Genomic DNA, 27,707 nt, shown 5'->3' with positions numbered 1-27,707 from the left:
TTGGTAAGGGTGGGGGTAGATATAGCACTATGTCAGATCTATTTGACATGTTTTTAGAAGCAACAACATGCTGTATTTTCCCATTAACAATATGTGAGTTGAATGTCTAAAGCCCTGTGCATTCTCTTTTTCCAAAACAATGTTTATAACTGTAAGGATTTAAAAAGATGATAAAGATGTAGTGCATACAGATTTAGCTGTGGGTGGGTGTAATAACAGCTGGTAGTCACCTGTGTCAGAGTGATGTCACAGAAATATGTACAGCACAAAAAAGGGTGTCGTAAAATAACTTTAACATCGCTTTCTTGACTGCAGATTGCCTATTTGCTCTTTGCTTTTTCACTTGTTGTGGTGTATTTTTTTTAAAGATGTCAGCCAGCAGAGCCTCAGGCTAGATACACATCTACAATCAATCTGACAAAATCAGTGACAAGTGTCGCAATGGGAACAAATGAGATGGAGGACAACGACTAAAATTATACTCAGTGAAAAAAGCTTTTTAGATCTTTCCCTAATACTGCTATAACTGCCTCTAAGAAACATTTTAACCTATAACTTTTGTTATTATTTCTATCAGTTATAGTGACAATTCATTCATTGAAGTTAGAACTTAGTGCACACAAGTCTGATAAGAAACAAACACTGCAATTAGTTCAATGTTATCATAAACCAATACAAATGATGACCCAAATCACAACAATGACGACCCAGTTGTAACAAACGAGAATTATATTTTTAGTTGCCATGGCCAACTTTTGTTATTCCTGTCACCCTCTTACCCATCTTTGTAATATCTGCCATCACATAACTCTTTAGGTTGCCCCACGCTGTGTAGCAGAACAGATAGGACATCATCATCACTGCTCCTGCCAGCTGCAGACTTTGAACCCTACGGGCCTACGCTGCCCCCTTTACGACAGATGGGCCCGCTACATCGTTTCCATCATAACTCAAACTCCTCTATGACCAGCCCTTCTGATAATTAAAATAGATGAGAATATTAAATGAGTGAGGGCATTGAGAAAGCAGACAGAAATACCAGAGACCAGATGTTCAGTACGGTCTACCACTCGTGAAGGCCAGTCCCCTCTTCACTGTGATAACACATTTCAAAATGGAGCAGATGATGAAATGAGCACTGTGCTGGGTTGAGGACGGGATATACATCTCTACAGAGAATGCTGTGACCACAGAGCCACAAGCTAAGGAGCTAGAAAAACATCAGGTTCTCATTCATAACACTCCGTTCGATGTCTCACTAATCACTATGGGATGCGCCTCATCGCGGAGCAAACGGAAGCATCAATCTCATTACGCCAATCCTGATTGGCTGGTGATCTTGACGTCAGCGTCAGGGAATCCACCCCCTATAAGTAGCCTGCGCCACGACGCATGCGTCATTCAAACACCTCTTCTCGCTTCAGAGCACATCTCGATGGTAGCCGGGCTAGCTTAACAGTCCACAGACTGAACCCAAAGCTAACTTTCGGTCGACGGGCGCTCGCCGGCTACTCTTCTGCTTCGCAAGAAGACTGTTAATGCTAACACACCAGTTAGTATTACAATCGACCTCGCTGTTTCTTTCCTCGGAAATTAAGGTAAGGTTTTGATTTTTTCAAGCTAACAACACACCTGTTGCTAGCTTGCTTTCCCTCACTACCGACACCACGGTAGCGAGGACGTTTTTTCTTTTTCTCTCACAGAGGAGGAAAGTTTAAAGAATATTAACACACCAGTTAATATTCTTTGAGAAAAAAATCTACACCGTCCTTTTTTCTCCGGATTAAGGACAGGTTGGAAGAATTTTTTTTTCTTCTCGACAACGTACCTGTTACGAGCGGGTCCTCTCCACGCGGCGAACAAGATGGACGCCTCTCTCCCTCACACCAGAGGAGTCAGGGATTCGGAGGCTCGGCTCTGCGGCTGCGGGTTGAAAATATCAGGCACAGACTCACACCAGGTCTGCTCGTCCTGCCTCGGGCTGGAACACGCCCAGGAGGCTATTGACAACCCCGGCTCGTGCGGGTATTGTGCCCGCTTCACCGTAAAGAGCCTCCGCCGACGGTTAGCACGCCAAGCTAGCTTGTCGGGACAGGACCCCCTCATGTCCGCTGATTTTCCTGCTGGCAATCAAGACGCAGGGGCGTCCGCCGCAGAGATTGAGCCCCGCACTGTGTCGGTCTGGGGCTCATCAACAGCGGCAGCTGCGGAACCGGAGTCCCGCGCCGTGTCAGGCTGGGACCCGGTGGCGGCAAGAGACGCGAGAACGGAGCCCCAGCTTGGTAAAGCGTGGGGCTCCGTTCTCGCGTCTCTTGCCGCCACCGGGTCCCAGCCCGGCTGGACCTCACCATGGTTTCGCCCGCGGAGGATGTCCTGGATTGGATTATATGGAGGACGAAGAGGGTGCCTCTGAGTTCCTCCTGTCTGATTCGGATGAGCAAGAAGACGATATCTTCGTGTCATCGGCTCAGGCTGCAAAGCCGGGAGCGATGGCTGCTCTTCCGGGCGATAGCACACCAGCTTCGCCCTGTCTAAGCATGGACCTGCAGGCCGTGTGTCAGCGTGCCGCGTCCAGACTAGACATCCCGTGGCCCGAAATGGCCAAGGAGACCTCGAGGTCCCGTTATGAGGGGAAACATTTTCCCCAAGCAACGAGGACAAAGAGGCAACTCCTTCCGGTCTTCCCGGAGATGTTGGATGAGGTGTCGGTCTCGTGGAGAGACCGGCCCTTTAGCAACAAGGCCCCAATCCAGGGTGCCTCCTCCCTAGACTGTGACGGTATGGAGAGGCTTGGCCTGCTCCGCATACCGCCTATGGAACCGCTGGTGGCAGCCCACCTCCTACCGAGGCTGGTCCCGTCACCAAGCAGGAACCCCACGCTGCCAGCGAAGGCGGACCGATTCCAGTCGATCATGACTGAACGGTCCTACAGAGCCGCAGCGTTGTCCGCCAGGGCTTTGAACATTTCCTCGCTGCTAACCGCATACCAAGCGGAGCTCTGCGAGGATCTGTCAAGCAATCCTGGACCGGCCGTTCTGGACGAGATGGCCGCGATCACAGACATTTGTCTCTGTGTTCAACGCTGCGCCGTCCAGGCCACGGGCAAGGCAATGGGGATCATGGTGGTGCAGGAAAGAGCTAGATGGCTCAACCTCACCAACCTCCCAGACCGGGAAAAGGAGGATGTGCTAGACATGCCCATCGTTCCCGAGGGGATTTTCGGCTCCGCTCTCGCCTCCATGCAGAGGAGATGCGAGTCGAAAAAGAAGGAGGACGAGGCCCTCCACCTCTATCTCCCTCGAAGGGTCCAGCCGCTGCCTTCACAGCGGCAGTCCTTCGCCCAAGCTGCCTCGAACCCTGCTCGGTTCAAAGTACCAAAACAGCAGAGGTCGCAGCCCGCCCCGAGTCCCCAGCCCAGGCAGGAGACGAGGGCGAGTTGGCCTAGAAAATCTCCGGTTCCGGCTGCAGCCTAGGCGCAGCCAACCCAGAATTTCGGCCAGCAGTCGATGAAGAAGAACCGGGCGGCCTGACAGCCCCCCTTCTCCCCTCTGTGACAGAGCTGGAAGTCCACGGTTCCCCAGCTCTAGATGTGTTCCCGCTGCCTCGAGAGATGCCTCAACGCCATCCTCAAGTCCGCAAAAACACATGTCACAATATTGTTGTTGTTTCTCACATAAACCATTTCCCGCTGACGCATCCAGGCTTCAGGCCAAGGGCGCAGCTCAAAAAAAAAAATGAAAAGAAAAACAATAAAAACAATAAACAGTCCGTCAACTGTTCCCCTTCTGAGAGCAGCTACGGCCTCTCTCAAAAGGCGGATAATAGACGGGTCTGTGAAGGCACCACCGTCACGCGCATGCGCAGTGCCAGCTGGGGTTGTGAAGGCACCACCATCACGCGAATGCGCAGTGTCGGTGGGGATTGTCAAAATGGGGTACCACCGTGTTCAGACACTAGAGGGTTCACAACAAATAGAGACTCAGAGGGTAAGAGACGTGACATCTCCGCTGGCTCTAAGGAGCATACAGTGGAAGATGCTCACAACATCTGCTTGGGTTTTCAAGACAGTAACACGGGGCTACAGACTCCAATTCGCTGTCACCCCCCCTCGCTTCTCGGGCATTCTGTATTCACAAGCGGGCAGCCATGGCAGCTCCCACTACGCAGGGACATACTGTCTCAGGCGGGGGGGGCGATCTTTCACCCACACCCAGAGCGCTTGGCACTATGGGCCTGACCCGTGAGTGGTACAATCTGAATACAGTGGGTCTCCCTCAGACGGTGATAAACACTATTCAGAGTGCGAGAGCTTCCTCCACCAGGTCTCTTTACGACTGTAAGTGGAGGGTGTTTGAGGAGTGGTGCCTTCAAGAAGGTCACATCTCTTTTCAATGTCCTGTCGGGGTGATTTTATCATTCCTACAGGACTTGATCGATAAACACAGAGCTTTCTCTACGATCAAAGTGTACCTGGCTGCTATTGCTGAATGCCATGTGGGCTTTGAGGGAAAGACGGCTAGCTAACATCCTTTGGTCTGCCGTTTTATGAAAGGGGCTCGCAGGCTCCTCCCTGTTTCCAGGTCACTGGTGCCCTTATGGGACCTGGCAGTGGTTTTAGATGGGCTCACTCTAACCCCATTTGAACCCCTTGAAGAAGCTGACATGAAGCACTTGTCACTCAAGACAGTGCTGTTACTGGCCCTGGCATCCGCCAAGCGGGTCAGTGACATTCATGCACTGTCTGTACATCCTTCATGCATTCAGTTCGCCCCAGGGCAAACGAGAGTGTTGTTGAAGCCCAACCCTGCCTTTATACCTATGGTGGTTGGTTCATGTACCCCAATTGACATTGAGGCATTTCCTCCGCCGCTGTGTTCCTCCGGGGAACAGCAGCCGGATTTGCTGTGTCCAGTCCGTGCTTTACGCACCTATATGGACAGGTCAAAAGAGTTTCGTCATAATGACCAACTCTTTGGGTCCTGGGCTAACCCTCAGAAGGGCAAGCCCGTTACTAAGCAACGGCTCTCCCACTGGATTGTGGAGGCAATTGCTTTGGCCTATACGAGTCAGGGTTTGCAAGCACCTTCGGGTCTGCATGCTCATTCGACTCGTGGTCTGGCTACATCCTGGGCTTTGTTCAAGGGTGTTTCCATCGAAGACATTTGTGCAGCAGCGAGCTGGTCCTCGCCGCTCACTTTTGTCCGCTTTACAGGCTAGACGTCTCTGCTCCTAGTGTGGCCCGAGCAATGCTGGGCACCTGGTTGAGTCAGAGCTCTACCTGTTAAGTTCTGGTTGGTTTGGTGAATTTCGAGATAAGCTCGTCTGGCAATACGGGAGCTACAATATCCCATAGTGAGACATCGAACGGAGTGTTATGAATGAGAACTATAGGTTACTTACGTAACCCCAGTCTCAGAGTAACATGTAGTGAGATGTCTCACCAGACGGCCCTCCTTGCTATGGTGAAGCGAGAAGAGGTGCTTATTTTGAATGACGCATGCGTTGTGGCGCAAGCTACTTATAGGGGGTGATTTCCCTGACGTTGACGTCAATATCACCAGCCAATCAGGATTGGCGTAATGAGATTGATGCTTCTGTTTGCTCCGCGATGAGGCGCATCCCATAGTGAGACATCTCACTACATGTTACTCTTAGACATGGGGTTACGTATGTAACCTATAGATCTTCAATGTGATATTGCTCTGTTTCTTTTAATTGCTTAACCACAGCAGACCTTTGACCTGGTTTACCAAATCAGAGTTAAATTGCACACAAACACACAGACACGTCTGAGGCCCTTCCTCTGGCACCTGAGCCTCCTTATACAGGCCATGACAGTACAGTAAGCTTTTGTAATAGTGCACTGGAGCACACACGCAGCAGTGGCATCTGGGTTGTGAAACGTTCGCCATTCTCTCAACCCTATTCCTTCTTAAACAGCTGGGACTCAAGCTAGAGGCGACCTGCTGTGAAAGACAGAGAGCACGGACGATTAATGATGATAACCGTTATCATTTCAGGGTTGCTCTGGAGCAAATGGCCTGAGGAGGGAGGACCAAACTTCAACATCTGGGTCTGAAAAGTGAAGCCAATGCAGAAGTGCCATCAACATGGATGTGTTGTAACGGCCAGCCAGAGAGACCTATACTGGATGCAAAAACAAGTCTGATTGTATAAAAGTCAATGAGAAAATGACTCTACTTCTTAATGAATATATTCAAAATCACTTGTCTCAAGTTTTCTTAAATTAGGCATGATGTTCATTTTGTAAATGATCGGCCAATTTAGAGTAAAATTGACGATAAAGCAGCATACTCTGTTTCCTTGCGATTGACAGGTCGCTACCTCTGTACTTCAAACACAGCGTGCTTTAAGGGTTATCAAAGTTTATAGCAATGATTGGTCGCCATATCATGTTTTGTTCAGCGTTACAGGTGTACTCATCTCTAACCATTTGTTAGTACTTACAAAATGGCTACAGCCCAAATGCCAAACGGCTTCAAAATGGTAGTCCACAAACCAATCGGTGGCATCACAGTGGTGGTTATTTTTTTAGCTAAATAAATCAAAATTTCCAACAATATTACAATCCTTTAGCAACATTCAACCCATATGGTGTTTCATGAGCAGATTATATTGCTTTAGTCTTTTAGTCATGAATTGAAAAGCTTGTTCGAGAAGTAATCTAGGCAATAGGCAGTAGTGTTCGTTGGCCAACTGTGAGAACAGTGGGAGGGGACGGGCACACTGATGCCAGCAGCACAGAGCAGGAATATTGGATTCTGGCCACAAAGAGTTTTGGTGGCTGTGTTGCCATGATTTAGATTTGTGGCTATAGCAGTATTATTCACTGTGAAATGATTATGTAGATTAGCTTGTTTGGTCATTTATTTATCTCTTCCCTTGACTGGAAATCTATGCAATGCTGTTCAGGGTGAGGGATTAACACTTTTTGACTCTGCCTTCCAATATAAATTAAAGCGAAAGCATTTCAATCAGGAGAGACTTCATTTTGTTTAAAGAACATTTATTGACACATGTCATATGATAAATGGTAAGTCTTTGGCGATTAGACCCCGATCCTGAAATCGTATATATCTAAAGGGGGAATTGCAGCCGTGAGCGGGAACCCCCCGGGGCCTAGACACTGGTGATGATGCTGAAGATCTGGATTTGATGAGGAGATGGGATGAAGAGGAAGTGTGATGAGGTCTTGGATTAACTTTCCTGGCACTGGATATGATGAAAGGAGGTGGATGGGGAGGAGGCGGTCAGCAGCATGACAACCTGAAATCACAGCTGACTGCGAGAGAGAGGAGAAGCATTTTAAAGTTTGGCTGCAGCACAGTGATTGGCTGCTGGAGAATGAGGTGAATGTAATAGGTTAAAGACAACGCCCGTGATGAGCTGATTATAAGCAGCTGCGGACTGAATGTATACCAGTCTTCCTGAAATAACTTGCACTGAGCTTCATTTGGATCACTTTTTATGTTTGCAGTTTCACAACTTGTGTAAATGAATGGCTTTAGCCATGTTAGCAGCGTAGGAAGTCGAACTGTCGGCCGCTTTAGTTCAGATGAATATGTAATCGATTGCAATTCAATCGTGTACACACATTCATGGCGCCCAGGTGATAAATCCAACTAACCCTTTTTTTTTTTCTTCCGTCGCGCCTCTATAAAGTTGTTTGTGTTTTTCTTTTTATTCGTGTTTTTCTATTGAAATGTTGGCCATTTATGTGTCTACACAAAATTATTTTGCCCTCAGGTTAATAGGTAAAACATTTTGTGACCCTTCTGATATTTCATCTATTGCTATAATGAGGTTAAAATGTGTTTAGCAAAGATGTGCATGCATGTATCATGTGAGACTAAGATGGTGATCGTTGGTCTACAAACATTATACCTGTTAACATCAGCATGTAAGCAGTTTCATTATGAGCATGATGCATTAGCATTTAGCTAAATGCACCAGGATGTAATATACAGCTTCACAGAGCTGCTAAAATGGCCGCACACTCTCAGTCTTGTTCTGTGTCTATGAGACTGGACAGGTTCTCACGTTAAATCAACTGGATGTGTCCATAGACCTAAAACAACCACTGAGAGTCAAATTTAGTTCCATGTAATCTCAGGCTATATCAGGCTGCTACCTCAGGTGTGCCCCATTTGCGGTTAGTCATTGCGTGTGCTTGTTGTATGTATGACTAACCTCATTAATGCATGGCCGCATGCTGAATAATTACATGGTGGAATGGGCAAATAACATTTGGGGGTTTAAGGTCTAGGCAGAGACGGTCGGAGGGAGCACAGGCAGAGAGCTGGATTAACTGTGTTGGGGATATAATATCTAATGCCCTACATTGCAATATATATACACCTGTATACCTTATGCTATAATGAGACAAGCAAAGGGCCAGGGAGCTTCTGGGAATTAATAAATATCAGTATTTACAGTGGAGCTGGACATGTGTGTGTTAGGGTGGTCCTTCGTGAGAGGTACATTTTTTTAATTCATTTATTTTAAGCTCCAACCACCGGAATTCGTTATACTAGTCAAAAAAACTCTCCTGGTGAATTCTATTCAAATTCCAAGAACATTTACCCTTCCCTCATCAACCTTGAACTTTAGCCTCACATAGGGTGGTCCTTAAAATTGAAAGTCAGAAAGTCTAAGCTCCAACCCCCAGAATGCATTCTATTAGTCAAGAAAACTCTCCAGGTGAATTTTTTCAATAGAATGAATTCTGGGGGTTGGAGCTTAGACTTTCCGACTTTCAATTTTAAGGAGTGTGTGTCACAGTTATACAGAATAATAAAGCGATTGTTGATTTGGCATCAATATTATCACATCTGTTAATATTAAATTCCTATTTTTGTTTGCACTGCTAACCTATTTTATATTCTGGTGCTCTACCTGATCAAAGGACTAATCGCTTTTCTAAATCATTCATCCCTTCTGCACTCAAACTTTAAAATTCTTGAAAAGGCTTTTAACTTGATTATTTATGTATTTATTATTGTGATACTTTGAACTATTTATAGTGTAAATTGGAATTATCCACATCTGTGCTCCCGGGTGTATCTGTGTGTTTTCTTCTTGTATGTTCCTGCCTGTGTACATGACATAAGCTGCTGCCCATAACCAATTGCCCCTTGCGGGATTAATAAAGTTGTTGATTGATTGGTCACGCACAGCATTTTAATATTATTTATTATGCTTACCCCAGTTGCTTTAATGATAGCATATCTCCTCTCCATATCTACTGTACATTTTCAGCAAATCGGCTTTTGTGCCTCTTTTGGTAAAGCTATTCAAATTGTATTAATTTAATTTTTACACCGGTGGAAGCAGAACCCAAAAAAAACCTATTTTCAGGAGCCCAATGAGTATTAACAATTGGTGTTGGTGTCTTCGTTCTCGTTTTTTAAGGACCTTGCTTATTGTTTCCAGGTCTCTTGCTTTATGGTCGACAATGTGTGGACTTTCAGAGGAAATGGAGAGAAAAAAACCTGAATACTCTGTACTTTATGCTCATTAGAAGACCTCAAGCACACAAATCTGCAGCCAGAGAAGAGATGTGGTTCAAGGAGAGAGTTAGAGGTAAGAGTAATGAAGGCATAATTGAATTTACACAAGCCCACACACTGTCGCCTCTCCCACTGCCCTCCATTCCCTTCACCAGCTATCTAAGCACACAGTTAATGCAAGTGTAGCTCCCCGGCGCTGTATTGAATTGCCAGCAATACACAGTAATCAGCTCCAGTCATATGTGTGCACTACATCAACAGAGAGATTAAAACATTGACGGATGGAGACAGCACCTCTGGCTAAAATCAATAGATGCTTACATACACAGCTGGTATGAAGCTAATAACGAATAATGCTACATTGATCGCCACGCTGAGGTGCATTCCTTGAGTTACAGATAAAGGGCTGCAGCAAATAATAGAGTGCATGATTACCTCAGTGTGTGGTGGCAGGGGTGTGTGTTTTTGTGTGTGTTACTCACCCATAAGTGGTGTTGCTGGCTCTCTTACTGGCTGCCTTGGAGCGGCTGGACTTCAACTCTCCACTCATGCTTATGTCTGCAAGGAAGAGAAAGCAATTAACTTTGTACTGATGCAGCAAAGACCATCAAAACACAATATAGCAGGGGATCAAAACATAGAGAATTAATTCAGATGACTAACTAATCTATAAACCCTTCACATTGTCTGCTCATGTATATCCAACACCCGAGTTTGCTCTTTATTTGAACAAAATGAACCTAAACGGTTGTGTTTGCTGTCAACATTAGACATCATAATGACTAAAGGGCCGGCTAAGAACGACAGTGGCTGTTTTTCACATACATCATCCATCACTCATTGTTAATAGCTCAAGCCACTCCGAGCCAGCTGTTCACCTCAATTATTGTCCCCCATCTGCAAATCTACATCAGAACCCTGGTACAGCTTTAGTTCGTCTAAAAACGTCAAAGCCCATATCTCTTTGTCTGCGTAGGTCTCTCCTGCAAAAACCTCTGTCTAAATGCGGAAATACTGTATTTATTTATATATATTGAGCCTTATGTGCATGCTTAACAAAACCACAACATTACAATAATACAATGACCAACAACACAAAGAAAATATACCAAAACATCAAACATTGCACAGTAAAAGATGGTAGCTAAATTATTGAAATATGTTTTTAAGACTCAAGGTTAGAGAATGGCAATATAAAAACAAATGTTTTAATATTTAGTTAAAAGAGGTATTTACAGACGCCTTCAGCTTTTCTGGCAGGCTAATCTAGAGGCGATGATCACAGGCACTGAGATCTGCCTCCCCGTATGTCTTTGTTTTTACCCTGGGAATAATTAGAAGGCCAGTGCCACTGACCACAAGCCGTGTTGATTACAGGATATGCCAACAGCTCACTGCTCACGGTGGTCGTGCCTCAGTAGAAAATTCCAAAAGGTGAGTGGAAAAGTGAAAAAAAAAGTAAAAAGAGGCGAGGTGAGGAGGCCGGTCGGACATGGACAGATGGGTGGTGAATGGACTGTGACTGGGCCAGCTGCACATACACTCACACAGCGTGACCGTCAAATGGCTGGAAGCTACAATTAATTAAGTATGGGTTTGAATGTGTGAAAATAAATGTAGACACGTGTATGCACCTTTAATCCCTCACAGCAGAAATAGTTTTCTGACAGTTTTAGTCAAACAGTGACCTGCTGGATGGCTTCTCTGCAGCCAACTCTGCTGGTGAGGAGCTGGCCCTGCTGCTCACACTTTAAATCATCAATGCCTGAGCTGTGCAAGCATGCGTACGTTTATATATACAGTCTATGGTGCACACCAAGAACACTACTACTGTGATACTGTGACATCTGAGGAATATAAACAAATGCCAAATAAAGACATGATATATGTTTAAAAACACATTAAAGTGTCGATATTTATGGGCAGTAATACTGGCATATCAAAATAAGTAACAATTGTATTTTAACCATTTCAGAAAGTTGCAATGCAGACCATAAAATGCCTCAATGTACTACAGTATATGGCTTACCATTACAAATAATACTGTAAAAATCACTGATAATGTTTCATATCTGGCCAACTGCACTAGATAAGCCAAGCTTTTCATGCACCATTGTAATATTTCCTGTGACAGTATACCTCCTCCACTATGATGATACAACTTGTACACTGAAGAAAAATAATGTGTTACAGAAACAAAACTTTAAAAACACACTGGACAGGTCCTCATTTCCACCGTTTGGGGCTGAAATTATTATATGGCAGAAGGAAACAAAACTGAGTTTTATAATGTGTTGCTGAGAAACATGAGGACTGTATGATTGACTGCACGAAGAAGCCATTACACAGGAAGAGGGGAGGAAGCCGCTGAGCACAGTGGTCTCGCTCTGCGGGAGCAAAACCTCAGGAGGTAATCAAGCTGGTATTTGGTAAACAAAATCCTGTGTGCCACAATCAGCCTCTCCAGCAAAGACTCACACAGCACCGACGCACTCACCTGAACAACATATAAGCCTATATTTGGGTTACATTTACAAATTACAGCCTTTACATTGAAAATGATTTGCTGTTCGTATTTTAAAAACAGATTAAATGTTTTAATTGAAATAATAGCACATCGATGATGACTTCACTGCTGATTTGTGTATTGTTTCTATTTTGCTACTAACAAACACAGTTAAGGTTGTTCGAGTAAAGTGTTAAAGATATCTGCTCTTTTGTTTCTCATGTGTTTTTCTTTATTATTCTTATAACTCCATTTCATTATCATTTTAACCTTATTAGAATTGTTCATAGGTAAAGATGGTGGGGGAAGAAAACATTTGACATTAACAAAAAAGTCAAATCAAACAAATCAAATGTTGTTAAAAAGCATTTTGCAAATGTTACATACCGTAGTATTTAGAGAACAAATTCCAGGTTTTGGGAAGATTGTTTTTGGATACATTAAAGACACTTTTCTTTAATACATTGTATATCAAACAATGCCTGTACTCTGAAAGTATCATTATCATGGGTGGCATTTCAGAATAACATGGCATGGAAAGTGTTTATTCTCACTAAAGGTCAACTGAATCAGGAACAAGCCCAGGAGAGTCCTGAACAGCATCATACAGAAATCAAACAGGTATGGCATACTAGTCAGCATGTTTATAAAATAGGAGCAAAGGGCACCAGAGGACACATCAAGGTCACATATGAACAGCCACAATGAAAGCTTCAGCCTCCGCTTCAACGGATGTGCGGCTCAGTGCCAGACTGTCACTTCATACCGAGGCAGAGCGAGACCACACTACCTGGAAACAAAATGACAGTAAAATCTTGAAAATGTTTTTAGTTTTTTTCAAAATTGTTCTGAATCTCCAGAGGAGCAGGAGGCTGGACAACCTTTGAAGACCACAGTCAGTCAGCACCCACCCTGCCGCTGAAGTATCCTTGAACTATTACTGTTTATTCTTCTCTGAGTCATGTATGCCACAGTAAATCTCATGAGCAAACATGTATACAAATACTTTGCTCAAACATTGTAATGGGGTTAATTCTTGTACAAACTGTTTTTGGCAAGCATTTTTTTCAAAATGTCCTCCTTATGCCATTAAGAAAAAAAACAACATAATTTCACCTGAAACCTACGCATACACACACACAAAGAAAATGGTGATTCTCATAGGAAGATAATCATAAACTACTGCATGTTCTTTTAATCTGTACACTTTGAAGTCACTGATGTGTGGGAGATGGGATAATAACACCATCAGATAAAAACATCGCTCAATTTTCTATCTTCTCTAATCATTGCCATCCTTCCAATTTTTCATGAACCGCATCCTTAATTTTTAAAGATTCCTTCAATTAATCTCTTAAATCACACAACTGATTTCAGAGCAGAACACAAACACACGAGTGCGGATGACTGACACAAATGTTTTCAGAGGCGTCTCAATCTAGGTAAAATATATTTTTGTAACGCTGCTCATACTAATGTCAAACATTCCACCATAAATAAGTATTAATTTCACTGGAATTGGCATAAAACAATTTCATACCGAGGGGAAAAATGAAGTTGCTTGTTTCTTTTCTGATTTGCATTAAAAAACAAACAGATATTTGCCTTTATTTCTGCCAGTTTTATCACTGTTACCGATTACAAATATTGCCTGATCCGTTTGAATATCTTAGCTCAGAATACAGCTGGCAAGATGAAACACTATTTGCAATAAAGCAACAAAAAGAGTACTTCATATATATTTCCACCTGAGTTTGTTCCATTGTTCAAATATGTGAAAGGCTGTTGTCAATGAATAAAATAATCTGTATGGGATGCTGTCAGACTTTCTATTTACATCCTCCAAAGCATTTGAAAAATAAGGCCCCAATATCCCCTTACCCCTAATTTTCACTTGAATAGGACAGCTTGTAGCCCTCACTTGCCTCAAAGTCATTTCCTGCACTGCAAGTGACCTCAGGTCAGACTTAGAGCCAAGTGGCAACCATGAGAGTTACGGCTCTCAGGGCTAAATGCAGAGTAATCACATCACTTTCAATAAAAGACCCTCAGATAAATATGCCAGGGCATATGGAAAACATAGTGTAGTGTGATGCACATGTTGAGATCAGAGGTGGAAGCCAGAAAGAAAATGCTACACGCAAAAAAGGAGGTGAATGAAAGCTCCTGCATTATGTGATCAGAGACCCTGAGAATACAGTTTCTCAAATCACGGCAAACAACAAAGACTGCCTATGAGTTGCACTTTTATTGAAGAGTCTTTAAGCCTGTATTAGCTATCTAAATACTTCACTTCCCCGACAGACCAGTACAGTTTCGGAACCAGTGTGGACGTGTTTAGGAAATGTAGCTGCTCAAATGATTGTTCTCTAAAAAAGAAGATGCACTATTTTTGAATTCTGAATAAAAAGCACTTAAAAGTCCACCATTTAACACAATTATGACTTCTGACATTTTTGTTTCATGAGCCTTATGCCCTAGAGCTACTGCTGACCTTGCCCATGTGAGAGAAAGGTTGATTTGATCACATGTACCTGCACAGTTTTGGTCAAATTGTCTAAAACACCTCTTATTGCATCACAATGTTTACGTCTCAACATCAAACATCCCACACACTCTTTTCAAAACCACCCTCTGATTAGATCAATGTGTGGGTACAGAGAAAGCTAGTGAAGTTAGCTCTGAGGCAGAAGTAAAAAAAAACGGAACCTGGGATTCAGATTAGCAAACACCAGCCGATTTTATAAACAGATGGAAATTAAGATGGGAGGACAAAGAATGAGAGGCAGAGAGGAATATGTTGTCTTTTAGAAACACAGTGCTGCATGCAAACATCCACTAACACTTGCACAAATACAGAAATGGGGATAACTCCCGTATACTCACATCTCCGGCTGAACAGGGTCATATCAGGGACACAAAACAACCAGGAAACAGAGAAGACAGGCTTTCTCTGCTTCTCTTTTGCAACTCTCCCTTTTTACGTCCTCACTCTTGCTTTGTGTCAGTCAGTGTGTCTGTGTGTCTGTGTGTGTGTTCTGGCTGCCTGCTGTGATACTACTGAGTCAGTGACAAACCAGCTAAAGAAGAACCAATGGGATGTACCAAATGGTTTCCTATGGCAGGGGTGGACAGCGGTGCACCGGGCTGTGCCATTAGCAGGAGAACTGGCAGGAGGATTGGATGAGTGTGCAGCTGGTTTCCCCTCAGCAACAGGAGCTTGGCTGGAGCTCAGGGTTTACAGATTCCAACCAGGCAGGAGGCAATAGGAAGCTGCCAGAGTATGTGTGTGTGTGTGTGTGTGTGTGTGTGTGTGTGTGTGTGTGTGTGTGTGTGTGTGTGTGTGTGTGTGTGTGTGTGTGTGTGTGTGTGTGTGTGTGTCTTAAGAAACATGGCAAAGAGAAGGAACCTGAAGACAAAGCTGTGCACTTAACCTTCACTGTGTTCAGAATACACTCATATAAGTGAACACACATTTGGTGAAATGGAGGAATAAATTGATTTGCAGTGTTTTTAGAGGACCATTTGGATTTGAATTTTTGGAAATAAAGGCATACACACTGAGTACATTAGCACACATCCAATGTGATTATGTAAAACAGGAGGAAAAGGGATTATCGCCAAGTACAACAATCGCTGTCTCCCTGCAGGAAATCTGCTGAACTAATAAGCAATTATGAGTTGAAAATACTCACACAAACTTAATCTCCCAGCTAAACCTCAACCATGAGCTACATGTAAACCAATTCATGCTTTTAATACATCTCCAGCAGTATAATTTTAACAACATATGGCAAGGTTATTTCCATCACTGATAGTGTGATAATATGAATACCACACCTGAAAACACAGCAGCTGAATCACTTTAAACATATTGCAAAGTGTGCATGCTGTCTAATCATTGTTCCACTTTTGAGAGAATACACCAGAGGGTATTTAATCTTTCAGGGCTCCTGAGGAGAGGCTTTCATATAGGTTTAATTGGCTTCTTTAGCAACCAGCACAGAGTAAGACTGGCTGTAAGCCAAACTTCAATCTTGGTCAACTCTAAAATGATTATTACCTCTTTTCACACTACACTTAACCCAGGAGCAATTGCATTATTAAACTGTTAACCCTTGGATAACTGTGCTCTCGGTCTTGTAACAAGGAGCTAAATTAGCCCATGGGCCATTGATCTATGAGTTGCAATAACACTGTGTCAGAAAAATATATCATGGTAAGGGTACGGTTTCTGTTTCATCATAAAATGAAAAGACATAAGGGATCTTAGTGCTGGTGATTCAGCAATTGTTTTTAAATATGCTTTTATATGTGTTACCATGTCAGTCAAAACCAAATCAAAATAGTTTAACCCATATTAACACAACGCTATAAGTGCATAATGAAAACATGACATGTTTGCAAAAAGATGAATTATTGTTGCTTTTCAAAGACACAGGTTACAGAGGATGTTTGGGTGGTGATATTGATAAGATATGTAATGCCAGGAATAAGATCATGAACACAACATTTTTTTTTTAGCGCTTCTTTAGCAGAACTACAATTTCACAAAATGTGTCTTCCCAACAGTTAACATATTCTTAATGTGAATATCTTACTTCAATAGCCAACTGTAGGCCTACTTATATAACATGTTCTTGTGTAGGGTTACAACCTATAGTTTGGTCCAGATCAACATTCGTTTTTTTCACGTTTTTATGCGTTTTCTCAAGACTGTAAAAAGGAGTCCCTCTGACTACATTATTAAGACCGGTGATTTTATTTTGAAAGAGTAACGCCGGAAGAAGAAGTGGCAGGTGTGTTTTTCCAGCGGAAGGAGCGTGTTGCGTGTCTTGTTTGTTTTGCACCTGGCTGATAAGGGTTTGTCAATATTTCATTTAATATTGTGATTAATATTAGCTGGCATCATCTTTGTGTAAACTAGCAAGGATGCTAGTATATTGAGCTAGGATTATGGGCTCAGAACAGTCTCATAATACACACATGCACACAGAAGCATTCAAACTTGTATTTCCGGATCCATACTTGTGTTTTTCAATGCACACACAAATGTATTCCGTTTCATATACATGTAAATAAAATCCAAATACAGAAAAAAGTTTTACATATGTATTTTTGATCCTCACTTATTAGTTTCCCGTTTAAATCCCCTGAACCTGCAAACACAAACCGCTTTCTGTGCACGGATCGCTGTGCATTCGTGTGTGGGTTTTTTGAGACTCCCCTGACGGTCAGCCGATTCGTACTTGTAATTTTTTCTATCTATAGCCAATCAGATGTCTCCTTCATTCTAAGCCAATCACATGAGTGCGCCCCCACGAGGGTAAAATTACTTCATATACGCATTTTGCGCAGTCCGGTCAGCTCGCTAAACAGAGGGCGGAGCATCAGGTGATCATGCAGAGCAGCGTGTCTCCATCAGACTCAGCAACTGATCTGATCTCTCTCTTGCGTCCGGTTATACTTCACTCGCGTTTATGTCCATATCGATAAGATCCAGCTCTCCTGATCGGCCTTTATAGAGAGCACCGATCAAACTATTAAGAGTGAATATGGGCCGATAATGACCGGCGGGGCTCCCCCCGTTGACAGTTCACTGTCTAGCACTGGCTTCGTAGTGCACTGATCGATTAGGCTAAGCTAACCTGTAGCTGCTCCCTCCACACTCACAACAACTTCATACAGAAGACATAAATAAAGCAGCTGTATTCGCCATACAGGAAACACACATTTAAAACGGTTTTGCCTGCCGTTTTTGTGTACACAAGCATTCATCAATGGTTTGGAAAGTGGCGCGTTACCTTAATAATATAAAGGCTTGTTTTTGCGTGCATTTCCTGTTCGGAAAGTGGCGCTGTACTGAGAGTGGAGGTGTCCTGAGATTAGCGCCTGCAGGCAGGCTCCATGGAGCTGTCAGCTTCGGACTGCGCAAAATGTGTACATGAAGCGCTACGTCATGAACGCAAGAAATCTACCCTCGTGGGGGCGCGCTCATGTGATTGGCTTAGAATTGAGGAGACATCTGATTGGCTATAGATAGAAATAATTACAAGTACGAATCGGCTGACCGTCAGGGGAGTCTCAAAAAACCCACACACGAATGCACAGCGATCCGTGCACAGAAAGCTGTTTGTGTTTGCAGGTTCAGAGGTTTTAAACGGAAAACAAATATGTGAGGATCAAAAATACATATGTAAAACTTTTTCTGTATTTGGATTTTATTTACATGTATATGAAACGGAATACATTTGTGTGTGCATCTGGAAATACAAGTGTGAATCCTTCTGTGCGCATGTGTGTATTATGAGACTGTTCTGAGCCCATATAGGATTGCTCAATATGCCAACTAGGATACATTAACATGCTAACAAAAAATGTGCACTCATGACTTTGCTACATTTGTAAACAAATGCTGTACGCCTTCAATAGATGTGTGTATTGCAGATACAGTTGCCTCTATGGGGTTGACTGAGATGGTGGGAGCTGTTTGTTTATTTGCGAACAACATTCACTTTTTAAATGATTGATTTTCATTTTTGTGATAATAAATGCTCTTATTTTCTTTTCTCTTTTTTTACCCCTTAGTGTGATTATCACGCCATGTTTCCAGCTGGAGAAAAAGACCATCATTTATTGGGAACACTACATCAGGTACATTGAATGCATCTTATACTGCTACACATGTTTTATACTGTACTACATTTATTTGAAAGCTTTAGTTACAAGTAACTTTGCACAATCAAATTAATAATACCAAATGTAATATCATCTTATACATGTTGATATATTTTGTATACATTTGTCTCAGGGGACTTTACAATCTGTACAGAATACAACACCCTTTGTCCTTAGAACCAGAAAAACTCCCAAAGAAACCCCACAGGTACTGGGGAAACATCTGGGGACGTTTTTTTGTAACAAACATATTGAGTACATGAGAGTATACAGGTACAGAGCCTCAATTGGCCAACTGCAACATTGTGATGCTTACACATTATTGCAATGCCTATTGAATATATTATTCAGAAATTGGTCAATCTGCCTACATTTGGTTGATTAAATATTTGTTTCGCTAGCCACTATTTCTGGACTGTTTTATTCCGTATATACAGTTGTTAAAGATCTTAGTAGTTCAGATGGAAATCATTCTCAATAAGATTAGTTTGAGTCATAGTTTTAAGATAAAATGTTTTTGGCCACACTGCAACACATGTGCTACAGTTATGTGAGCATATTGCTGAAATTACAGCACAGCCCAGCACTGCTCTTGGCAGCTTGTCAAGCACACAGGAAATCGGGAACATGTACAGACAGTTCTCTATATATATATATATATATATATATATATATATATTATATATATATACAGGAACACACCACGAACATAAATAAACATACTATGTGTACGATTCCAGACAGTGCAAGCATGGTTTCTACTCTTACTTTATTTCTTTATGGCTTTGACTTTATACCGTCTTTCCAGATAGGTGCATTTGGGTTCACTGTGAGATATTAGAGGAATTAAAAAGAGAAACAGCAGAGAGGTGAGGGGGGAGAAAGGGTGAGTCGGGAGGGAACAGGTTAGTGGAGCAGAACTCGGCTTGATGCAGCCCAGCTGACTGACTCACCTAGAAATAAAAAAAGGGCTGGGGGTGGATGGCTGATGAGAAGAGAGAGAAAGTTATCCTGCAGGATGAGGAAATGGTTAAAACAAGTTTGAAAGGGAAAATACAAACATGGAAACAATGTCACATGCTTAGCTATTAATGGGAAATAAAATAAGATTTCTTCTAGCAGAAAAAGTGAAGAACAGATACATAGATTAAAAAACATTAAGGTTGAAGCTTGCTTCTTAGAAAGTCCTCGTTCGAATAGCTTATCCTTAAGAAGTGTATTGAACTACACCTATGCTTTTACGTTTAACCTATAGGTTATTAGCCTGCAGAAAGAGGTTTGTTTTAGCTTATGTATTCAAGCTGTGCTTAGCCAACCGACAAATTGACAACATCGCAAAAAAGAAAGGCTCTGGGCAATGTAGTGTTGATGAACTCTCATGAGGAGGCACACAGCCATGATGAGGTTCAGCAGTGAGCTTCTAATCACTAAAAACAATTGGGATACAAGCCCTACCAAAAATGTGATATGTTTTTCTATTGTACAAGTGTAAAGAATACAGCTGCACTTTTACTTGAATCTGGAGTCAGTACTAGATGAATAACTGAGATCCTTACACCGTTTTTCTCTTGCACTGAAACCATTAACTGCTGCAGCATCTAGGAGCAGAGTCATTTAAAACCAAAGTCACAGTTTGATTCTCATAAATATTGAAATGCTTCTCGGTTGAAAAAAGAAGAAAAGAAAATGTAAAAACTTTAGAGCTTAGTATGAGCATCTCACACGTGTTTTATTATTACATGCAATAGCCAAGGACGAAGCATTGTGTTTTCAGGTTGTCAGTCTCATTCTCAGGAACGCATTTTCTCTGGAAGACCTTGAGGGAATTTTTTCACATTTGGCACAAACTTCCACTTGGACTCAAGGATGGACTGATTTTAATTTGGTGTTAGGATTACAGCAGAATATAAATGGTGCTCACTGTGGCATTCAGAACCACACTGAATTGTAAATGAAGACTAAGGAATACTGTCTTCTTGCTTCTCGACGTGCTTTAATAACCATTAACATGATTGCTATTTTATGCTAGTGTATTTATCCATATGTCTATATTAATTGTATTTATTTTTTAACCTTTGGTGTCAGCTGTAGCAGCTCCAGGCTCCGTATCCAGTATGTTCAGATACAGCGTCTGCAAATTCAGGGTGTGAAAAAAGCATGTCTAAAGGTGTTACGTTAGGGACTAGAAAGAGAGTATTAATCAGGATCACGGCATTTTTTCGAAAGGACACGCCTAACACTAATCTAAGACTGTTGCTTGTGTTGTGTTCAAAAACAGTAGACATGGCCTATGAGTTAGCCTTAACATGATGTTAGCTGTCGCTTAATGGTGATAGACGTGTAGGCCTATGCTTTGTTGATAGAAGATGAGGACTGTTTGATGTGTTTGGTGGCTCGGGTGGCATGCTAGTTAGCTTAACATGGTGTTTGATTAATTGTCACCTATCAGATCGCAGAGTAGATTTAAGATGGTACAGCCTGATACACACCAGGGCTGTTAGGGGCCAAATGAATGGTCACCGTCGTCTTGACATATTTTACTGTGTATTAAAAAACATTGTATATGCAAATCCGGGGAAGTATCTTTGAGTAAACAAGTAGCCATTACAAGGGGTGGTGTCTCGCTACAAAACCTAGTGTTTGAATGACAAAACGCACATCTGATCATCTGATTAGTCTATATATAACCTTAAATGCTAAGTGACAGTAAAGCTATATGAATCACAAAAAAAACCATCAATGATTGGTTCTTGTTCAAACTCAACGTGGTCAGTTTATGAGACGACTTGGAGCCAACACACCCTCTCCTCCTGATTAGCAACTCTGATTATTCCCACCCAGACAGACGGAGCAGAGCAGCGTCACCCAATGAGAATCTGTGTTCATCGAGGAATTGCTGTATCTTGACATGATAATCTTCTTTTTAAATGCACCACTGCGCTCTTTCCCCCCACCAAAGAGCACTGCCGACAGCTCATACATTATCATCGAGTGCCTTTTCTCTTTCCTTCCCCTTCTCTCTCCGTGTCACACCCACTGACTCCCCCTCACACCGTCCTCCCGCGTCGCTCTCTCTTGCTGGAGTGTCGCGGTGTGAAAACCTCATTATGTTCTGCTACTGGACCTGCAAACTAAATTGGACAGAGAGCTATGGTGCGGGTCTGAGCCAGTGTGTTTTGGTGTGAGTGTGGATGCAAACGCATGCATGCCTGTTTGTTTGTGTGTGTGCAGTCACCTGTATGTGTGATCAGTGGTGAATAAATCAGGAAGGGCTCCATCAGTGTAACAGTCCATGTGGTGAGAATTTCCCCTTTTTGGAACACTGGGTAACTGTGATGGCAGCGTGATTTGGCCCGTTTGATGATAATAGGCCTGTGGCCAGATACACATTTTACAAGTCTTTAACTGGCGCCTCATTCACTCTCCTTTGCTGCTGGCCCTCAGCTATTACACTTAACATACTCTCTTGTTCAATATAAAACATTCCCTAGCACCAATGTGTCCTTTTATGGGTGTAGATATACATTAGGGAACATATGGTTCATTATTTTGTAGATTTCAAAATCCGGAGATCATAAAAGAAGGATCACTAACCTTGGAGTCAAATATGTTTTCATCTTTGATGGGAAATGATGGTTCAATGCAGAGTGTTGTAAACATCACACACTGTCTTGTGTTGTGAGGATCTTGTTTTAATGCTGGTTACTTGAATGTGAGATAACAGTGTCTGCTTTGCCCAGTCTGATCTCAGTTTTGGATGAAGCTGTCTCTCCCTGGAGCATCTCTGGGATACAGAACACACACACTGATTGTAAGCCATTTCCAAACTTGTGATGTATTGAACAAAGAAAGATGGCTCGATGAGGAACAGAGCATATTTCTCAGAGGACAATCCAACTAATCACATTGGCCAGTCTAACAGCTAGAAGGACCAATTAGAAAGAGGATTAAATTATGCTCAGGGATAGAGAGAATGTAAAACTTGGTTAACTTTGCATTAGAGTCGTTTCCTTGCCTCTTGCAGTGAGTCAGAAGTGGATGAAGAGTAGCTTTCCAAAACAGCCTCATTCATCATCCTACGGACCTACGCAGCCCTATCTTTCTATATCAAGGATAGTTCACTTGACTGCCCAGGTGTGACGAAAAAGGAAAAAAAAAACCTCTTAACTAACCAGACGTTTCTGCATCAGCCAGAGAGCCTGACAGAAATCGGAAAGAAAACAGAAATCATACCCGAACAAAATACTACAGAGCGAACATTGGAAAAGTTAGGCTTTGAAAACAGTTACAGGAAAAGTTTGCGCTTATTTTTGTTGCATTTGCAGTCATTTTCACATTCTAATTGACATATTTCTAAACTCGAGAGATGCACTGACAGCAGACGTGTCAACTCTGTTAGAGAAGCTACATGTATTGAAAGCTGACTTAAATGTTAGAGAACATGTCACTGACGCAGACTAAGTCTGGTTTTTGATTTGGAGGAGGTATTGCACAGTTGCTTTTAAATCTTTTTTCTCTACAAATAGTTGGCTGATGCAGCATTGAATAGATTTTTAAAGAGTAAACCAAAACAGTATTGCACGTCAGAAAATCAAAACAATGGTATGAAACACCATGGAGCTGAGGGGAACTGCAGATTGGGGTTAATCACTCCATTGGCTCTCTTTGAACCAGATCAATTCTTGATTTAGAAATATTTTCTTATAGCAACTTAAATTAGTGCTCAAACAGACATCGTGAGGTAGAATAATTTAATTGTGAAATCACAACAACAACAACCGTGTCAGAAACACTTGGCCCCGTCAGTTTTACGTTCATACCATAGGCTGTTCATACACACTGCCCTATGCTCCATATATGAAAAAAGAAAACGTAGAAATATACAACTTCTTAAAGTACTGCTGTTTTAGAATGCCCTGGGTTTAACCGTAATCCACATGTTAACTAATGACTTTGTTGTAAGGCTGCCTTCATGATCAGCAGTAAAACTGAGCTGTTGTTTTACTGTAGGGAGACACTGCTGGCTCACTATAGGGAATACTACCCTTTTGATGATGCAGGGCTGCACCCAAAGTTTCAATTATTATACCTCTACCTCCCTTGATTACATTATGCATTTAAGTTTCTTTTTTTTTACTGTAACTATAGAGATCTGTAAGTATGATATTTATTTTTCATGTATTCATCTTCACACTAGACCTGAGCTCTGCAGTGCTCTATAGTAAGTCAGGATGATTTATTTAAGTTGTTATGATGTAATGTACAAACAATGAAGACTAGTCTATGGTTGCAATAGTCCATTTAGCTTAGGAACCTTCCTAACGGAGTGAAATGATCCGGAAGTCCCTCAGTGGCAGCTGTAAGGGAAACTTCTGTGTAGCAATGCAGTGGGAGTCACCGACTCAGGAAGGAGACACCGTAGAGCAGGAGCTTTGATGTCAAACACTGGAGGTTTATTTGGAGTTACGGCCGGAGAATTCACATCACAAGTTACAGCAGTCACGGTCTGACTGCACGGGTGGTTGCCACGTCAATTCTGGAGAACCTCTCTCTTGCTAGCCCATTTAACTGGTTTCACAGAGAGTAATCAACATATTTTGATAAGATAGTTTAACCAGTTGGGCACACTGAGTCACTTGCGTCCGTCACTTATGGCCTCGAAGATGTCATACCTTGGAGTCCACAAACAACAAAGAAGGAAGTGTCCCAGTGCACCCACAACAACAGACCATCTGTGTTGACCGGTCACAGAATAGGAACAATAACATTATGGCTCAAGCAGCCTATGTCCTTAAAGGAGATAAACAAACGTCAGGGTTGGTCCTGTACGTCATATCTAGGAGTCTAGGTCAATAATTTCCCTAACAGCAGCCATGATAAGTGTAAGGGAAACTTCTGCAGCAATGGAGAGTCAGGACTCAGAGAGACACGAGGAGAGTTGGAGCTTTGATGTCAAACACTGATGTTTATTTACAAGTATCGGCCGGAGAATTCATATCACAAGTCACAGAGCAGCCAGTGGCTCTGACTGCCCGGGTGGGTTGCCACGTCAATTCGGACCCCTCTCTCTCTCTCTCTCTCTCTCTCTCTCTCTCTCTCTCTCTCTCTCTCTCTCTCTCTCTCTCTCTCTCTCTCTCTCTCTCTTCTCTCTCTCTCTCTCTCTCTCTCTCTCTCTCTCTCTCTCTCTCTCTCTCTCTCGAGTTAATCCACATATTGGGGGATGGTGCGTAAACACTGGGAACACTGGAGATATCTCCGACATCTGGACTGCATTAGCACATTCCTTACGGGAGATAACAGACTTAGGGTTGGTCGTAAATTAAATATCTTAGGAGTAAGACAGAATTATTCTCTCACAGCCCACTCTTTTCTCTTGATGATAGGAAAGGAGGTTTCAAACTTCCTTTATAACCTCCTTTAGCTTAGGAACCACTGGACCTCCCTTGTCGAAAGGAGAGGAGAAAGTGCTGCCCCACAATGCCTTGCAGCCGCAGCATTTTCCCTCACACAACAGTCGGCCGTTCACGGAAACAACCGATTATGACCGAGAAATGATATCATGAAAGTTACGGTGCTTATTAAGCTTTTTAAAATGTATGTGGTAACTTGCCAAAGTGCTTTGTTTTGAACGATCATCAGTATTATAATCAAAAAGAGAAATATTTTTTACTGAAATGATCAATTAAAGTCAAAGTCCTTTTGAATTCTCCTATCCACTATCCCTTAACCTTGTGACGTTTCACACAGAGGTCAAGGGATAGACGATAGGGATAGACGTTAGGAGCTGATTTTTGGACTATTCAATCAATCAATCAATCAATCAATCAATCAATCAATGTTTATTTATATAGCCCAATATCACAAATGTTACATTTGTCTCAGTGGTCTTCACAGTGTGTACAGAATATCAGTATGACAATACGACACCCTCTGTCCTTAGACCCTCACATCGTACAAGGAAAAACTTCCAAAGAAAACCCAGTTTAAAGGGAGAAATGGGAGAAACCTCAGGGAGAGCAACAGAGGAGGGATCCCTCTCCCAGGACGGACAGACGTGCAATAGATGCCGTGTGTAAATTGAAAAGATAATACATTTGCAACATAGGTAGTCCAAATGTTTGGAAATGCATGTGTGTATAATAGGAAGATGAATCCACGAGGATATCCATCCAGGACCTATGATCCAGGACCACAGCCACGACTCAAGATCCAGCGCTCGCGATCCAGGACACAGGACCGCAGGATCATCCATGACTCCGGATCCCAGCGTATATAGACACCAAAAAGAAAGACATTTGGGGAAGCTGGGTTAATCGGAACATGAGTGTACACGGGTATAGACAGAGAGAAGGAAGAAGTAAGATGTCCCCCGACAAACTAAGCCTATATCAGCAAAACTAGGGGCTGAATCTAATCAGCCCTAACTATAAGCTTTATCAAAAAGGAAGGTCTTAAGCGCACTCTTAAAAACGGATAGGGTGTCTGCCGCCCGAACACAAACTGGAAGCTGATTCCACAAATGTGGAGCTTGATAAGAAAAGGCTCTGGCTCCCATTGTACTTTTAAAGATTCTAGGAACAACCAACAACCCTGCATTCTTGGAACGCAATGCCCTAGTAGGACAGTAGGGTATAATGAGTTCTTTAAGGTAAGATGGCGCCTGCCCATTAAGGGCTTTGTAGGCGAGAAGAAGAATTTTAAATTCTATCCTGTGTTCTATAGGGAGCCAGTGTAAGGCAGCCAGAACAGGAGTAATGTGGTCCCTTTTCCTAACTCTGGTTAGTACACGAGCCGCAGCATTTTGAATCAGCTGAAGCGACTTGATTGACTTCTTGGTACTCCCTGATAATAAAGAGTTACAATAATCCAGCCTAGAAGTAACAAATGCATGGACTAGTTTCTCTGCATCGTTTTGAGGCAAGATATGCCTGATTTTTGCAATGTTACGTAGATGGAAGTAGGCGGTCCTTGAAATTGATTTTATGTGGGCGTTAAAGGATAAATCCTGATCAAATATAACACCAAGATTCCTTACAGTCTCACTGGAGGCCAAATTAATGCCATCCATAGTTAGTATGTCTTTAGATAATTTGTTTCGTAGATTCTTCGGGCCAAGTACAATAACTTCAGTTTTGGTCGTGTTTAACATCAAAAAGTTTAAGGTCATCCACGTTTTTAAGTCCTTAAGGCAGTCTTGAATTTTATTTAGATGATTAATTTCATCAGGCTTGATTGATAAATATAGTTGAGTATCATCCGCATAACAATGAAAGTTTACAGAATGATTCCTTATAATATTGCCTAACGGAAGCATATATAATGTGAACAAAATAGGTCCGAGCACTGAGCCCTGTGGCACTCCATGGCTAACTTTGGTTTGCGTGGAAGATTCATCGTTAACACGTACAAACTGAGAGCGTTCAGATAGATAGGACCTAAACCAGCCTAAAGCAGTTCCCTGTATGCCAACTAAGTGCTCTAGTCTTTGCAATAGGATATCATGGTCGATAGTATCAAATGCAGCACTAAGATCGAGCAAAACAAGAATAGAGACAAGTCCCTTGTCTGAGGCTATTAGAATATCATTTGTGACTTTAACCAGAGCTGTCTCTGTGCTATGATGTGTTCTAAAGCCAGACTGAAAATCTTCAAATAAATCATTGTTTTTTAAGTAATCACACAACTGTTTTGCGACCGCTTTCTCAAGAATTGTTGAGAGGAACGGAAGATTAGAAATAGGTCTATAGTTGGCTAAAACCTCTGGATCGAGGTTGTGCTTTTTAAGAAGCGGTTTTATCACTGCTACTTTGAATGATTGTGGAACATAGCCTGATAATAAAGACATATTCATAATATTTAATAAATAAGTGCTAATTAATGGAAAAACTTCCTTCAACAGCTTAGTTGGAATTGGGTCTAACATACACGTTGATGGTTTAGAAGAGAGAATCATTGAATGTAATTGTTCAAGGTTAATGGCTGAAAAGCATTCT

The 27,707-nt window shown here is 42.3% G+C and overlaps 1 protein-coding gene across 1 annotated transcript in view; it reads right to left on the bottom strand.

The window, feature by feature from the left end:
* Nucleotides 1-15,101, bottom strand: part of LOC117468351 (heterogeneous nuclear ribonucleoprotein C-like) — a 41,049-nt gene extending 25,948 nt beyond the window's left edge. The window contains exons 1-2 of the mRNA XM_034112415.2: nucleotides 14,923-15,101; nucleotides 10,013-10,088 (exon numbers count right to left, since the gene is read on the bottom strand). Of these exons, the coding sequence (XP_033968306.1) occupies nucleotides 10,013-10,088; nucleotides 14,923-14,944 (98 nt within the window). The 5' untranslated portion in view covers nucleotides 14,945-15,101. The remainder of the gene's footprint in view (nucleotides 1-10,012; nucleotides 10,089-14,922) is intronic.
* Nucleotides 15,102-27,707: the final 12,606 nt, after the last annotated feature.

This window comes from Pseudochaenichthys georgianus, chromosome 3 (assembly GCF_902827115.2).
Source record: "Pseudochaenichthys georgianus chromosome 3, fPseGeo1.2, whole genome shotgun sequence".
Taxonomy (NCBI): Eukaryota; Metazoa; Chordata; class Actinopteri; order Perciformes; family Channichthyidae; genus Pseudochaenichthys; species Pseudochaenichthys georgianus.
The sequence above is the reverse complement of the archived record's forward strand: the minus strand, read 5'-3'. Positions and strand labels throughout refer to the sequence as shown.